The sequence below is a fragment of the Lynx rufus genome, unplaced genomic scaffold, assembly GCF_022079265.1.
Source record: "Lynx rufus isolate CCGP_SWC_20201006 ecotype Redwood Valley unplaced genomic scaffold, mLynRuf1.p SCAF_11, whole genome shotgun sequence".
Lineage (NCBI taxonomy): Eukaryota > Metazoa > Chordata > Mammalia > Carnivora > Felidae > Lynx > Lynx rufus.
The window spans coordinates 48,812,847-48,830,896 of record NW_025814825.1 but is presented as its reverse complement, the minus strand read 5'-3'; the positions used below and the strand labels follow the sequence as shown (position 1 = coordinate 48,830,896).

General features: G+C 36.2%; 1 protein-coding gene across 4 annotated transcripts in view; it reads right to left on the bottom strand.

Moving 5' to 3' along the window:
- ADD3 (adducin 3) overlaps positions 1-18,050 on the bottom strand; it is a 122,474-nt gene that overhangs the window by 16,650 nt on the left and 87,774 nt on the right. For 3 of the 4 annotated variants that reach the window (XM_047073416.1, XM_047073415.1, XM_047073418.1), the window contains exons 2-3: positions 12,780-13,003; positions 1,751-1,889 (exon numbers count right to left, since the gene is read on the bottom strand). In XM_047073416.1, the coding sequence (XP_046929372.1) occupies positions 1,751-1,889; positions 12,780-12,974 (334 nt within the window). In that variant the 5' untranslated portion in view covers positions 12,975-13,003. Of the gene's footprint in view, positions 1-1,750; positions 1,890-8,127; positions 8,182-12,779; positions 13,004-18,050 lie in introns of those variants that run through there. The other variant, XM_047073419.1, reaches the window with a different exon arrangement.

Below are 18,050 nucleotides of genomic sequence, written 5' to 3'. Positions count from 1 at the left end.
GTCTACTAATAATACCATGAAATTCTCAGTTAATTCTTCACACAGAAACTATACAGGTCTTTCTACATCACCCTTCTGCTTAAATGGCTTTTCAAAATTAGAATAGAATCCAAACTTCCAACCCTGGCTGCAAAGCCCTACATAATTCAGCCTCTCTGCCTGTTTCTGATCTCACTTTGTTCTACTGGTTTCCCCCAAAACCATGTTCCAGACCATAACCTTTAATTTTTGTTCCTTGAAGAGACCACCAAATTCATTCTCCTCTTATTTCCATCTGACACTTGTACTTGTCCCTTCTACTTGGACTGTTTTCTCTCAATATTGGTATGGTTTGCTCCTTCTTGTCATTCAGATTTCAGTTTCAATGTCCCCTCCTCAGAGAGATTCTCTCTGATCACCTAATCTAGTCACCTAGCTCCTCCTATCAAATCACCATCTATTAATTATCTGCATAGCACTTATTAACTGACCATTTTCCGTCTCCACAAGGACAGGAATCTTGTCTCTGGTTTATCAGTGTATCTCCTATCTCTAACAGGGTGCTTGGAACATAATAGATACTCAATATTATAGAAAAAGCAAAACAAACAAACAAACAAACAAGCTCAACCTTTGAATTTTTATGTTTCTTCTAATAGAATGTTTCTTCCAAGATAGAGGAGTGATTTTGTAACTCATAGTTCTTCTTCCCCACTATCTACACCATCTCCTCACATCAAACGGTTACTAAGTCATCTCTACTCTTCCTTAGTTATGCCTTTCTCATATCTCTTCCTTTTTGTACTCACGCTACTATTTTAGTTCAAGCATGTATACCTCACATGGGGACCCTTTCAAAGATTCTTTAACCGGTATACATGTGCCGACACACTGGTCCACTTTGAGTTCTACAAACATACCTTAACCCAGCATGTTTTCAACATCAGGTCTCAATTGTTATGCCATTCCTCTATTTGGAAAGTACTTGCGTTTACTGACTCTTACTTATAAATCTATAACCAAACAAAACCAAACCAAAACCAAAGAAAGGCAGAAATGAAGGAAGAGAAGGAAAACAAAAGAAAAGAAAAAAGAGGAAAAGAAAATCCCTTGATGCTGATATGACGTCTCATCCCTTGACTCGGACCCGAAGCAGTCCCTGACATTACCTTCTGGCACTCTGCACCTGTCCTGGTATTGCGGGGAGTTCCGGACATATCTTGCTGATGTATAAAGTGCTTAGTGTTCACCTCACCAAACTGGTGCTCTTACTAAAGAGTTGTTAAATGTAAAAATATCTTAACCCCTCTTTTATACCAAATTCTAACCACTCCATCTTTTAAGCCTGGTTAGCTCAGGCCTCTCTTTTTTCAGAGTTTTCTCAGTCCACTTCAACCAATAATCAATCTCAACTCTCAGTTCATAGTATGATGACTTATAAAAGGCCATTAGACAATTTCTTACGAACTGCTTTGTAATGTTTTACAGTTATCTTTCAGTTTTAATTTTTTTTTGCATTCATGGTAGGTCTCCTCAGCTAAAATTACGCATTTATGTAGGACAGGGCCCATGTCTTGTAACTATTTTACAATCTCACAAAGTCTAGTAAATGCCCGGTTGATAACAAAAGGTAAGAGAGTTTAACACTATATTACTCTAAGTATTAGATGTTATAAACTTAAGGACTGAACCAGAATATGCTGCTAGAGATGTGCCGTGTTCAAAGTAGAGATAAAATTATAATTTTTTAAACTTTTCAAAACTGACGTACTGAGAGGAGGTGAAGTAAAGCCCGAGAAAGAATTGGTCGTGATGTAATCTGCGATCTGCTGTAATGCCAGCAATCCAGTTGGGTTGTGGCCTTTCTTCATCTGTTCTTGGATAAGGCATTCCAGATCTTCTCGAAAGGCCTGTAACACACAAAAATGACCACTGAGCTCATACATCTCACTTGGAGCAGAACAAACCAAACATAACTTTCTCTATAATCAATCTTTTTCCCATCCCTCTTTTGAATACGGTTTCATCTACACAATTTTGAAACAAATATAAAACATAAAATAATAAAACAGTGGAAGGAGGAGGCAAGAAGCTTGCCTTCAGGGGAGGAAAAAAGTCGTTAGAAAGTCTTACTCTCAAAGAAAACGAGCTATCATCTACAATAGACAGATATAAAGCAACTCTGTTAACAATATGGAACGAGAGTACCAAGTACAGACTGATGCAAAAAGAGAGCCATTCCTCGCCCAGTGGCCTCATTACCTAGGTTGGGCTAGAGTCCCTATTTGGATGGGGCAAGACTCTGACTACAGACTGACTCACAGAAATCTTCACTAAGACATACTACGTACATCACGGCTTCCATTTTAAGAATTCCGTGGCAATTCCCTTAACTCTATGAAGACTGAAAGCAAACTGATAAGAGCTGAGAACTGTTCACTCCCCTTCTGCAACACTGTGCTAAAGAAAGGACATTTTCCCCCAACTTTGGGTACTATATGTTCCTGTTCTGGAATTCCGCTATATTTCTTGGGGGCATATGTGTATGTGTCAGAAACAGTGTTCATATCAGTAAAAATTCTGAACATTAAGAGAAATTTTCTATTCGAATAACCCTTAAGTTGCTAATATGATTCATCATTTGAAACCTCTCTCAATCCTTTACATTACTTGAAATAGCTCATTTTTTATTTCCATAACACCTAACCAATACTTATTTTATTAAATTCATTTGTTTTCTTGCTCAAACCTTTTCCCATTCATTTTAAATACAAAAGCTCTTGCAATGTAAGTCCTCTAAACCTTGCTTTTGGTTACATATGAAACAGAATCCCTGCCAGAAATTAAGTTCAATTTTTAACCACTTCACCTAAGAGGGAGAAGGCAGAAAACTGCTCCGGAATCACAACCTCCAAGAGGAGTCCATACAAACACCTTGGAGATCACTGGAGAAATCTTTCTCAGAAGGGTGAATTTCCTTTCAGTCACCAACAGTAGCCTTCCTTATAAGGCTGAGAATAAGATCTCCTGGAGTCCCTGCTTAGATGTAGACTTGCATCGTGGATGACCGAATGATTCAGATTTTCAGAAAGGACTTCTTAAAAAAAAAAAAAAAAAAGGCATAGGAGCCCATGATGGAAGGAGAAATGTGGTTTGAGGCTATGAGGTAGTAAATATTAGGACCAGTCCCGACTCAATGCTTGTGTTGCTTTTAGAGAAACAGTTGAGAGGCATCCGTGATCTGAATTGAAAGAGCTGAGTGTGAAAAACTATAATCTTGGGAGTTCAATCATGGGGCACCATGGAACACCCTAAGTGAGCTTAGCACAGGAAGAGGGGGAGGGAGGTCACCTTTCCCTGATGCCCCAGAGTGGCCTGTGCAGACATCTGTGTCAACAGTGAACCTGCATCTCCTGTTGGACAGGGTAAGACTCGTTTTCAACACCACTACCATGTGGGCAGGAAGGCACAGTGGCTGAGGTGGACTGAAGAGACTTTAGCATGACTCACATGTGCACATGAAGACATACGTACACACCACATCTTGGATATAGAAGTCACTGGTGAACCCTTTTGCACTGTGTAAGCCACTGACGTTCTTGGGACAACTTAGAGGAGAACAGAAATTCCAAGAGGAAGATACTGTACTTTCTGCTAATACAGCAGGTGAATGTTTAAGAGACTAATTTAAAAACTAGTAGTGACCATATTTGAATTCTGAGTTCATGGAGCAGTTTATACCAGTTAAACATGGCTTTTCTTTTACAAATTTGAGGGCTCTTAAATGTAAATCGTTAGCACAATTATAAAAATTCTAAACATCTGTGGTGCCTGGGTGGCTCAGTTGGTTTGAGTGCCCAACTTCGGCCCAGGTCATGACCTCAGGGTTGAGTTCGAGTCCCACGTTGGACTTGCCGCTGTCAGTGCAGAGCTCACTTCAGATCATCTGTCCCCCTCTCTCTCTGCCCTTCCCCTGCTTGTGCACTCTCAAAAAATAAACAAACATTAAAAAAATTCTAAACATCTAAATCCATTGACTGTACCTCGCTCATTTAAAAATATGACTTAAACCAGAGACACTATCCTATAAAATATCCTCTACAAAGACACATTACGTTGATCAGAAAACTCCATTAATACATTTCTACGACTCAGTGAACATAAAATGGTTGTGAGCTATATATAAGATGGATGGACACTTTCATACAGATGAGTAACATGAGTATTTTACCATATTTAAGGCTGGATGAGAAAGAATCTTTCAGATACACTCATTTATCTTTTATAAACCATAGAAAACTTCTGGACACCTGGCAAAGGGCCAATCTGCTCTTTTGAAACTTTATCTTTCCTTCAAAACCAAATTCTATTTAAACTTTCTTCAGCTGAAAGCAGCTATAACCAATATTCATTCAGTAAAAAAGCCAAAAAACAAACAAAAAACCTGATGACACCTACTATGTGTATCACTCATTATTTACATTGCAATAACTTACTGAGAAATGGGAATATTTTATTGAATGCCCCTTCTCATGTGGCTCCAGCAAGAATTTAAGGCAGATTCTAGAGATCAAAATTATTAAAAAAATAAATACAGGTTAGATAAATTAAGCTAAAGAGAAGAAATTAGTATAAGGAGGTTAGTTAGAGCCAGCAATGAGATTAAGATACAAAGTGCATGTTATAAAACTGTAGGCATTTGCTACAGTTGGCATAAGCCAACATGAATTAATTAAGATAATCTGCTCAGTATGATAATGGCTTTAAGATTAAAAACCAACCAGTTGCTCAAGAGAATCACAACTATTTATGAGCTGATGAGACGTTTCTGCTGAGTGGGATGAAAAAGCTAAATAAGAAAGGTTGAAAAATTTGTCCAAGGCAGTAAATGTTAAAGGCAAGAACTCAGGTCAAATGCTATTTTCACTAGTGAAAATGCTTTTACCACTTCCATACATCCCACAATACGGTGGGCACAATCCTAAAGCTTTGGGATGATCCATGGTATCATAAGGGGATGTGTAAGCCCTTCTAAAATCAATTCAGAGAAAAATATGAATTTAGTTTCCACAAAGTGCAGGAAAATAATTTTCAAAGTAAGTGAAATTGCCCTAACATTTTTATATAGTTGAAAGTGCTTCAGCGGATAAGAAATCTTCTATTACAAAAGATTTAATGTTTTTGGTCATGAACATCTATAACTCATTTTTAATGTTTCAAATATATTTGGAGTATTATTCAGATAATTACCTCAGTCGTAAGACAGTATAAAAATTAATGATAAAATTTCAGCTGGTTTTAAAAATTTATCTATAAACACGTTAAGCTTTAAAATACTGTATTCAAAGAATAAAAATTTTATTTATCTTTACGATGACAGTTAACCATATTCTGAAATCCAATGTTAATGAAATAACCCTTTATAGTTATTCATTTGAATCTCACAACAAAGTCCTGAGATAGGCAGTGATTTGCTCAAGGCTGCACAGCTAACAAGTAAATGGAGTAAAGGTTGAAATCTATAACTCTCAGCTGGGCACAGGATCTTTCTGTAATTTTATGGGAGATGGGTTGTATCACTGAAACCAAATACAACTAATAAGGCAGCAGGCATGTTGTGATCAGAAATACAGAGTAAACCTCTTAGGCTAGATTAGGGCATTAGGTTGTACTGAAATAGCAAAAAAATTACATAGCAGCAGATTATGATGGTCCTCAAGTACCAAAATACTTGCCCTCTTACAGCTGGAAATTTTTCCATCAAAGCAGAATGAAAAACTAACTTATACACAGGGCAGCAAGGTCACATGCTTGGCTTCTGAAGTCAGATTAAACCAACAATTCCCTAGAGCGTCCACTGGAGAAGAGTCAGGGTAAAAGACAAACAACACATACACAAACCACAGCATAAACCATGTCTTCCATCTTAGAGACAGAAGAGCAGAGAAGAGGAAGTAGTGGGAGTTGTTGCACCTTGAATGCATGAATCCATGAACATAATAAACCTGACTGCCATCAGGAGGACAGATTCTCTGAGACCTTTAAAACCCAAAATACGGTCTAAGGAATTATAATTATATAATCTTCAAAGTGTTGCCATAAAGTGCTTTAAATCAGCAATACTGTATATAAGTCATGTATACAATTTTCACAAAAATACTTGCCTACTATGGGCTAGGCTCTGCACAACTTGCTTTTATGTTATTTCATTTAATTGTCACAACAACTCCATGAGGTCCATTTTACCAACAAGGAAACTGAAGCTCAAGTTAAGTGAGTTTCCTAGGCCACGCAGCCAACAGGTGGTGGTGAACCCAGATTCAAAGTAAGCACTGTGTGCATATATATGTACATATCAAAACATTTGTTATAAACAGATTAGAACTGGAAATGATGAGAAAATAGGCTGACTCCTTATAGGTCAAGCAGTCTGGTACTCCAGGATCTCTGTAATTCATCATGCAACTTTTTGGGTGTACCTACTGTTACTACCTTGTGCTCTGATTTAGCCTATGAGGTTTGCGCATCACTCTATGATCACACTGTACTTTTCTATCCCTGTGCACTCTATTTCATCAAAGGAAAATGCTGGCTTCTGCTGTTCCTCTACCTAATCAGTTCTTACCCTTTATCTAACACTTGTCTTAAATGTGATCTTCCTGAAGTCTCTCCTTTAATCACCCCAATTAGGTGGGATCTCCACTTTTTTCTCTTCCCACCCAACTCTAATTCTTTTAACATTTGCCTTTACTACTCTTAGGATACCTATCATAGGACTGTGGTTTACTTTTCCCACTCTACCACACTATGATATCTGATGGTTGAAGCGGTTGTCTTTCACATTCCTGGAGTCTCCCTGAGTGTCTAGTTCAGTGCTCAATTAATAAAATAGTGAGAGTGTTTTCCTTTCCTAGAATATAAGGAAAGAAAGTAAAGAATCTGATCTCAATCTTAATTGAGTTAATGATAGTAAAATCCATTTCACAGGTTTTTAGCATTAGAATCTGAAGATCTAAAAAAGTCTTGAAAGTTTGTTACTTGAGGGGCGCCTAGGGAACTCAATTGGTTAAGCATCTGACTCTTGATTTCAGCTCAGATCATGATCTCAAAGTTCGTGGGACAGAGCCCTGCATCGGGCTCTGTGCTGACAGCCCCAGAGCCTGCTTGGGATTCTCTCTCTACCTCTCTCTCTGCCCCTCCCCCCTTCCTCAAAGTCAGTAAACATTAAAAAAAAAAAAAAGTCCATTATTTAAATGAGAAATTCCTCTTGTGTAATTAGGTCTGTCCATCATAGAATGGGAGAAATTCATCTATTTTTTAAAAATAAGAAATGAATCTTCACTGAACATTATAAAGTTTTGGAAAGTCATTTAATTCTTCAACTCAAACAAAATCGTACTTGAAAACTTGTTTGGTCCCCAGAGTATTATATTTTGGACAGCTCTCTCATTAACACACATCCAAAAGAGTATGATTAAAAAAAAAAAAAAAGGTAAAAAATCACTAGATGAAAATCAAAATGTTTGAATTAGAAAAAGCATGCCTTAAAAGCCTTATCTGAATCTCATACCCTTTTATTTTATGCATTGTCTGTCAATTCATAAATTGGATAAAAATAAACGTGATTATAACAACAAGAAAGAATTAGAGACCTGGGATTCATGTAGGTAAGATTATACTTCAAGTAGACACATATTCATGTATACTAAAAACCAAAGGCAGAATTACCTTGAAGTATCAGATCCTAGTTTCTGTATCTAAAATCAGAGCTTTCAGGAGAAAGTGATATTGGATGGAAGGTATTGTAAATCACAGAAAAGAGGACCAATTTGATAAAAGAAAATAACCTGATTGAATTATTTCAGTTAAGGCTAGGGGAAAAAAAAAAAACAAAAAGAAAAGAAAATTACATAGGTTGATTTATAAGTAATGTTTAACTTATGGACATTATGTAATGGAATACTGATAAATATCAGAGATTGATTTTAAACATTCACACCTGGATGTTCTACCTCATAATAATTACTAGAGAGAAAAATTGGAGAAAAAAGAAAAAAAAAAAGATTACAGACTTGCTGCTCCCATGGCACTCTACAATTATGTTATTAGATCTCTCCCAAAGTGGGATTAGGAGCATAACAAACTTACTTAGAATTTCTCCATTAAGAAATGTATTCATTTGGAAATAGATTACCACTGGTCCTGTTGAAAGGAGAAAAAAGAAATAAACCAAATTTTCTTCTGGATGGTCTTTATCCTCTACCTAAGTCTTAATTAATATGAAGCTAAAGGTTAGAATACTCTCTTTTCTTGAAGCTAGTATGTAATAAAAATGCAAACAAAATTAATAAAGAATACCTTTATCTTAAGCTTCTAACGTGACCAGATAAATGACGGTGATTCTGACCAACTAGGTGCGCTGTTAACATTTTAGGCCTTATAGTGATATTCTGAAATATATATGGCTTTGAAGTTACTCCTATATTTGAAGTAGCTTGTAGCATTACATATTTCCCTGTTATTAAGAAATGTTAGTGTGTCACATGCCTGAGCTATCACTACCTATAAGTTCCTGTTGTTCTATCTTTCAGAGTAGCATTGCACATTTCTGTCAACCAGATTAAATAGCTTTCCATAGTGGTGAGGTTTGAGAACATTCATTCTTTTTCTGAAACCCACCAACTGTTTTCCACATTAAGGTGTTAAGTTCAACAGGAGCTTGATGGACAACCTTCAAGAGTTTAATGACTCAAAGCCCACCCAGCTATTCATATATCCGTCCATTGATGTACATAGAATTTTACTAAATATCTACTATGCACAATGTACTGTTAATTTTTCAACTTATATGCATCTTTAACTTTGATGAAACATCATTTAATTCCAACAGTTTGCCTTAGACACCTCATTCTGAGATAAGGGGGTTAATGATAATCTAGGGTTTCCATAGGCATATATATGAGTGGTGTACTGGTTAAAGAAAACATGTAGATTCTCCCTGCTGCATTAACAAGATCTCTAGCTAAACCTTGTTTACTCACCAGCACTTGATTTCTAAGACAAACACTTTATTAGGTTTAAATATACATACACATTACAATATACTAAAAAATATATATATGTGTGTATGTGTGTGTGTATACTATATATATATCTATATATAGATAGATAGATATATAGTATACACACACACACACACACATTACGAAAGATCATGAAATTCCTAGAAGTAATACTTGGGAGTCAAGATGAAACATTCTTTTTTCTTATTTTCTCAGCTCAAGGCAATAAGGTACTGTGTTTGTCAAACAAATTTACAGACACCAAAATGTCTTGTGATTGGAAACTCTTCCTATGTTGGGTTAAATGAACCTGAACAACAGAATTTGAAGATGAATAAAACAAATATGGGTGGAACTTTTCACTGTTATTGAATGCTTTAAGTGGTACAACCTACTGGTTAAGTCTGAGTTTTGGAGTTTACATTCAGAGCCCACAATTTAACTTGTAAAAACTTTAGCAAGTTATTTAACACCTCTAACTTTCAGTTTATTCATCTGTAAACTAGGGATATTAATACTTTTTTGTTTGAGTTGTTCTGAGGATTAAATAGGATTTGATACATAATAGTGCCCATAATAGGTGCTAATAAGGGGCTTAATAAAAACAAGTATTATACTTTGCTTTTATTAGTTTCCCTATTTTCCTTTCTTCCCAAATAAACTCAGCATTTTAAATAGAAGGCTTACAAACTTGTTTCTTACAAACAAGAAATTAGTCATATCTTTGATTTGATCATTAGTGGTTATGGGTTTTGTTGAAAAGAGTGAACTCCAATATTCACAGGAGACCCACACAGGTTTTAAGAGAATTATATTTGCAGAAACACTGCAAGCTTGGGCCTGAAGGAACAAAGGTAGTTCCAAAAGAAGAGGTCTTTGAACCTCAAAACCTCTACAAGAAGGAAGAAGGCTGAGAAAAGAACAAACACAGGCTAAATTTCAAGGAAAAGGAAAGAAGACTCAGAGGGTGGAACCAAAAGCCCAGAAGGCAGAGCCACTAGCGAGAGTCACCCCTGGAAAGTAGGACTACGTCTTCATTAAGGGAACTTCTAAACATTTGCCCAGATGGATTTCACACCTGCTATGAACCAGTTATTCCTCTGTACCCCTAACTCCCCCCTTTTAGAACAGGAATGTTCAGTAGCAGTTATCTTTGCTTGCCCCACCATTGGCTGTGTGTGTGTGGTGGGGGGGGGGCAGATTTAGTTCTTTAGTTCTCAGGTGTACAGATTGAGAGGACCTGTACTTAAGGAATCACACCTGAGGGGCACCATCTGTAGCTGGACCAGAGTTAGATGACGAGATTCTGGATTCAAGCAAATATTATAATGAGCTGAAGCTTTTGCAGGAGTGTTAGGAGACAGTGAGTGCATTTTGCATGTGGGAGCAAGGTAAATAAATTGTGGCAGACTTCAATGCTTTTCAACTAAATTGTGGTCAGAGAGGGGACAAGTCTCCCTTCAAAAGGTGGATCTTAATTCCTCTCTCCTTCTTTAGCTCCTGTATGAGCTGAACTTAGTGACTCACTTCTAACTATAGATATGGTGGAAGTGATGGGTGTTTAAGGCCTGAGATTAGGTCATAAAATGCACTGCAGACTCCTCTTGGTTCTCTCCCAGATACTTGCTCTGGAGGAGAACATTCAAACAGTCTCAGGTAAAGGTCCACATGGCAAGGAACTGTGGTCCTTGGCCAACAGCCATGTGGCTTTTCCATTGGGAAAAGATGGTGACCCATCTCAAGGGCAGAAATCTCCAGGCCAGTCAGGTCTTCAGGTGACAGTAGCCATGGATGATGTCTTGACTGCAACTTTGTGAGAGACCTTGAGCCAGAAACACTTAACTAAGCTGCTCCTGAGTTCCTCACCCATAGAAACAATGAGGTAATAAAAGCTTGCTGTTTTAAGTTGCTAAATTTTGGGGTAGTTTGTTATTTAGCAATAGATACTAATGCAGGTCGCCAGGGATCATTTCTTTGTTGAAAGGTTTGTTGTATTAAAAGGAATTTGAAAACCACTGCCCCAAAACATGGCAGGAAGACAAAATTTATGTCTTTTCTAAGTCTTTCACAAATGAGATTTTAAATTCACTAGCAAAGATCTAGGGAAAAAAATGGTCAAACCACAATTCTTTTAAATCTTCTTTGTTCCTCTCTGGGCTAAAAATTACCATTCTTGCTATGTGAATATGGAAATGACAATCTATATGTCTTGCTTTTCCCATTATTTCATTAAGTTCCCTAAGGCATAAATATAATTGGTAATTCCAGCCAATTTACAAATGGAAATTTTTTTAGGTATAAAAAAATTAGATCTACTCGAAGTTATGCTGTCTTTATTTAATGGGGAAATTAAAACGAAAACCCTGGCATAGAAATGCAGCTCAGTACGTTTTACTTTTAAACTTTACAGTTAAAACTGGTCCTCTTTGGAGCACTTCCCAGAGAAATCTCAATATTTAACAACTTTGAACAAAACCTGAACTTCATCTCATTCTCTGTTACTTTATACTATCTGTTACTATAATCATTTGGTTAATAAGTTAGCCCTCAAAAGTGGAGTGAGTTTCTTTAGAAGAGGAAATATGTCTATTTTGATCCAAATAATTAATGTGCCCTTCAAGTATTTATAAACACAGAGTTTAGATTTGCATTAAAGAAGGCACTGAACATTTACTCCCTCATGATGAATCCTCTAGTTAATCTCCTTTCCATTGGGAAAAGATTTCTTTATGGGTTTATTTAAAGGATAGGTTTAAAGTTAAGCTATACTTAAATTCCTCAAAGTTTGCATTGCTTTTATAACTTGTACTTGCTTTTATCTAGGCCACTGGTGTAGCAGAGTTACTCAGAGTAGAATTCCCCTTTGGCTTCGGGCTCAACCTCTGTGATTAAATTCACAAGGGCACAACAAAAATGATTTACCAGGGCCACCTTAGGCAGTTCTATGCCTTAGTGCTTATCTTAGTACCTGAGTTGGAAGCCCAATTAACCCTAACACAGGCCTCATGTGTCTATGTTTGCTGAACACTACCTTAAGGGGTCTGTGATCTTCATTATGCATAAAGTTACTAATTCATTTTGCATGTTAAATCAAGGTATTCTCTCTCATTTTGCATCACTGATATGTGACCGTTGCAATTCCACTAAGGGCTTGTAAGAAAACTAACAAATCACTTTAATGTGATTTACAAAGTCTGAATATTACTGTGCAGACAAAATTTTCAGCTTTAGTTTATAATCCACTTTTAGTGTAGTTTGGTACGTGTGCATCTATGTGCCTGCATTAGGTGTATGTCACATTAGGCTGCCAGATCACACATCACCGCAGAAGCTTGAAGTCTTCCTCTGCTGCTCTGAGTGTCAGGGTGCACAAAGAAAGAAAATATGTTTCTTGGCTCTTGACAATTCAGTCATGCCTTTCTTTTTTACACAGATACTCACTCTGAATTGGGGATCCTAGCTCCGCCCCATCTTTTGTCCTCCTTTAATGAAGCGTTACACTCAGAAATCACACAAAGAAAACTTATACCACCAAGACAACACTAGTTTGTTATTAAAGCTTTGCAAATTAAATCTGTAAATGAGGTGTTCATTTTACCTCTGAAAGCCTGGGGGCAACTAGGAGTCACCCTGCCTTCACCCTTCTATTGTGAGCGTACTTTAAGGTACCTCCTACCTCCCTGTATCAAGGTCTCCAGAGAGAAGAAAAAGTATAGCCTTCTGATTATTTCAACTCACAGGACTTTGCAAGATCTGAGTAACTCGTTTCCTCTGCTCCATCATGTTGAAGTCTTGTCGTAGATCAGGAGACATGTTCCTCTCCCGAATGTATTCTGGGTCATTCTCATTGATGCGGTCAAAATATCTCTCTTTGTGAGGCATGCTGGGGGGAGGAGGAGTAGTGACCACACCTTGGCTGGCATCTGAACTCATGCTTCAAGTCGAAGGACTCCCTTTGTTACCTGCATTAATAAACACAAAGGAGGACATTCATGATAAGTTCATTATTAAATTCAGATTTTATGGAGGTCAAACAGAACTTTTTTTTTTTTTTGCCCAGAGGCTAACAGTGGCAGCTTTCTTTAAAAAGTAGCTTCTCAAAAAATATTAGAACAATTTCTTATTAAAGTAAAAATATCTTTGATTATAATGCTAAATTGGAAATTGGTATTTTCAGAAGTAACAAAAACTTGTGATTCAATTATGTCATCAACTGCTAACTGAATTTTTAGAGGGAGCAACTATCAAAATCTCCAAAGTAAGATATCACATCTAGGATTGCCTAGGTGGCTCAGTGGGTTAAGCGCCTGACTTCCGCTCAGGTCACGATCTCACGGTTCGAGCCCTGTGTTGGGCAGGTTCAGTTCAGAAACTGGGCCCGCTTTGGATTCTGTCTCTCTGCCCCTCTCCAGCTCGTGCTCGTTTTCTCTCTCTCCCTCAAAAATAAATAAAGTTTAAAAAAAAAAATCACATCTACATTTGATCTTAGCCAAAAGGCCGAGAAGTGATAGAAAAAAAAAATCACATCTATAATGGCAAAATTTCCACAATTAGTGAGTACTGTCACTAGAACTTTTCTCTTATTCACACATTTTTTTTTATTTTAGACCAAACTTTGGCCATACTTAATGACCACTACATTTTATAGTGAATGTAATTTATTAACATGAGAGAAACACAGCTGTAAGTTTTTCAAATGATTCAACTTCCTAGAGGAAATGTAGGAATTATTCAGGTTGCCAGACTAAATAACTTCAGCACATAGTGTTACAAATCCAAGTAAGAAACAGCAAAAAGTTATTCAGAAACCGTAAGAATACCTGATTCACTTAATTATCAGGATAATCACACTTTTCTAGATAGATCCAGGAGGGAGAAAGTAAAGGCCACTTTCCTCTTAGGGATCTATATCTCTGATAAAGACCAGAGATACCTGGTCTCATCTTTAAAACACAGTAACAACCAGGGAGATTACTATATTTGTCTCTAATAATAGTCTTCTCTGATAGAATTCATCTCTAAAGTTACCTTGGTGCAACTTAGACCAAGCAAACTAATTATAAGACATTAAAAATTCTTGCACCAGATGACATGACACTATATAAAGAAAACCCTAAAGACTCCACCAAAAAAACTACTAGAACTGATAAAAAGAATTGAGTAAGGTCACAGGATACAAAGTCAATGTACAGAAATCTGTTGCATTTCTATACACTAATAATGAAGCAGCAGAACATTAAGAAAACAACTACCTTCACAATTGTACGAAAAATAATAACATGCCTCGGAATAAACTTAACCAAAAAGGTGAGAAACCTCTGAAAACTATAAAATACTAATGAAAGAAATTGAAAACGACACAAAGCAATGGAAAGACATCCCATGCTCATAGATTGGAAGAACAAATATTGTTAAAATGCCCATATGACCTAAGGTAATCTATAGGTTTAGTGCAATCTCTATCAAAACACCAACTGCATTTTCCACAGAACTAGAACAAACAATCTTAAAATTTGTATGGAACCACAAAAGACTCCAAATAGTCAAAGCAATTCTGAAAAGTTAAACAAAACAAGGCATCACAATTCCCAGACTTCAAGTGATAACATAAAGCTGTAGTAATAAAAACAGTATGGTACTGACACAAAAATAAACACATAGATCAATGGAAAAGAGCAGAAAGCCCAGAAATAAACTTGCAATTTAATGGTCAGGTCAATCAATCTTTAACAAAGGAGGCAATAATACGCAATTAGAAAGAGTCTCTTCAACAAATGGTATTGGGAAAACTGTGTAGCGACATGCACAAGAATGAAACTGGACCATTTTCTTACACCATACACAAAAATAAACTCAAATGCATAGAGGACCTAAATGTCAGACCTAAAACCATAAAAATCCAGAAGAGGGCACAGGCAGTAATTTTTCTGACACCGGCTGTAACAACATCTTTCTAAATATGTCTCCTGAGGCAAGAGAAACAAAAGCAAAAATAAACTATTGGAATTACATCAAAATAAAAAGTTTCTGCACAGCAAAAGAACCTACAAAAAATAAAAGACAACCTACTGAATGGGAGAAGATATTTGCAAATGACATATTTGATAAAGTGTTAGTATCCAAAATATATGAAGAACTTACAGATCTCAACACCCCAAAACCCCAATAACCCAAGTAAAAATAGGCAGAAGACATGCTGAACAGACATTTCTTCAAAGAAAACATCCAGATGGCCAACAGACACATGAAAAGATGCTCAACATCACTCATCATCAGGGAAATGCAAATAGAAACTACAATGAGATATCACATCACACCTGTCAGAATGGCTAAAATAAAAAACTCAAAAGACAAGCATTGGCGAGGATGTGGAGAAGAAGGAACCCTTGTGCAGTGTTGGTGGGAATGCAAACTGGTGCAGCCACTGTGGAAGACAGTATGGAGGTTCCTCAAAAAATTGAAAACAGAACTACCCACTGATCCAGTAATTACACTACTACTGGGTATTTAAGAATGTGAAAACATCAACTTGAAGGAATATGTGTACCCCTATGTTTATTGCAGCATTATTTACAATAGCCAAATTACAGAAGCAGCTTAAGTGTTGTTCATCAAAAGATGAATGGGTAAAGATGTCACACACACACACACACACACACACACACACACACCTGTAACAACATGAATGTGACTAGAGAGTATAATGCTAAATGAAATAAGCCGGTGAGAGAAAGACAAATACCATATGATTTCACTCATATGTGGAATTGAAGAAAGAAAACAAATGAACAAAGGAAAAAAAAAAAAGAGAGAGAGAGAGAGAGAGAGAGAGAGAGAGAGAGACAAAGCAAAAAAGAGACTCTTAAATATAGAGAACAGATGGTTACCAGAAGGGAGGTTGGTTGGGGGATGGGTGAAATAGGTGAAAAGGATGAGAGTACACTTATCTTGATGAGTACTAATATAGAACTGTTGACTATATGTTAACTCTACTGGAATTAAAATTTAATAAATAAATAAAGTAAAAAAATCTTGTATTAATTCTGGTCTTAGAAATGTAAACTACTATATACTAATTTGGATGTAAATTTTAAAAAATAAAAAAATAAAGTTAAATTACAAAGTTAAAAAAATGTAAACTAACTTGTTAAAAATAATTTTTGTAAAACATGTTAAAACTTTGTTAGCTTCTATTTGACAACATCACTCTACAACATTCTAGAAGTTTGAATTACTTTCGTGTACTACACAAAAAATTCATGAAATAGGATTAGGTCACTTTATGTCATATCACTTTAGTGAAAATCTGATTTTGTGACTAGAAAGCAACTAATCAGGAAAGAAAATGTAAAAATGAGCTTTTATATAAGCGAGTCTTCCAGATCCTAAATCATTAATTTAAAAATTGAGAGAAAACATGCAATGAACAATGAATATGTGATGATCAAATAAATGGACCCTTCACAGGATAAAGGGGCTAGGTTTTGTTTTGTTTTGTTTTGTTACAACATCCACTATTAATAGAATGACTCTGGTCATGTGATATTCTTCAGAAATTAGGTTTTGCGGTACTGTTATTAGCTTGGCTTACAAACATAGTATTTTTCATCACCTTGCTATTACCCAAAAATGTGGTGCAACAGAGCACCAACTCTAAGAAACTTCTTTTTTCATATCCAATGGGTTTTTTTATCAGTAGTCCAGAAGTGTAACCAATCTTTGGAACCTCGTACTCTTAGAAGCTATTTATAATAGGTCCATCTGAGCTCCTTAAAACAGTTTATTGCTAACACAAAGGAATTTTAAGGAGTACTTAAAATCTAGTTACATAACAGTTTACTCAAGTAAAAAGAACAGTTAGAATATGAAGCCCCGACAGACAAAATACTGTAAAAAAGTAGTTAATGGATAGTGTTCAGATTTCAGCAGCACTAGTCTTTGTAAGCCAGAAGACACAACAAATGAAATATTTCAACTGTTGGCTTTGTTATGGAACTTTAAAAAAATTGTGTTGTGGTCAGATCGGCTTAAATATGATTGCTCTCTATGAAGTATTTTCACTTGAATATGGTTAAAATATTCTAGAACTTTAGCTGGTTATTAGACTAAAAAACTTTTAATTACATTCTAAAAATTTCCATGTAATTCTTTCAAGCAAAAAGCAGAATGGTGCAGAGTACTGGACTGAGGATAGAGACCAGGTTTCAAGTCTTTGCATTTCCATCAACTGTTGTATGACCTTAGAATAGCTATTGTTAATCGTTAGAAGCTGATAGCTTCTTTTAAATGCTATGATGACCCATTACTAAAGAAACAACTTGTAATTGTTAGAAAATCTCTAGCTGTTACGAATACTAAGCCATATATAGAGTTGAATTATTATACGGTACACCTGAAACTAATGTAACATTGTATCAACTACACTCAAGAAATTAAAAAAAAAACCACAACTATCAGTTACTGAGCTCTTACTATGTGCTAGCCACTGAACTTTACATACATTATTTACTTCTCTTAAAAAAATTTTTTTTAATGTTTATTTATTTAGAGAGGGAGAGAGAGTACGAACAAGGGAGAGGCAGAGAGAGGGAGAGAGAGAATCCCAACAGGCTCCATGCTGTCAGAGCAGAGCCCAACGCGGGGCCTGAACTCACAAACCATGAGATCATCACCTGAGCCGAAATCAAGAGTCAGACGCTTAACGGACTGAGCCACCCAGGCACCCCAAAGAGTACAGTTATCTTGATGAACAAATGTATAGAACTGTTGAATCATATTGTACACTTGAAACTAATATAACATTGTATGTTAACTACACTTGAATTAAAAAAAAAAAAAATAGGGTTGGTTAATTTTAAAGAGAAGGAGCCCTGGAACTGAATTGTTTCCCATATCCCCCAGAAGCAGAAATATTTATGCTTAGTTTAGTTGTTCAGGATTACGAAAACCTAGAATCTCTCCCAAATTCTATTTTTAATTTTTTGAGGAACCTCCATACTGTTTTCCACA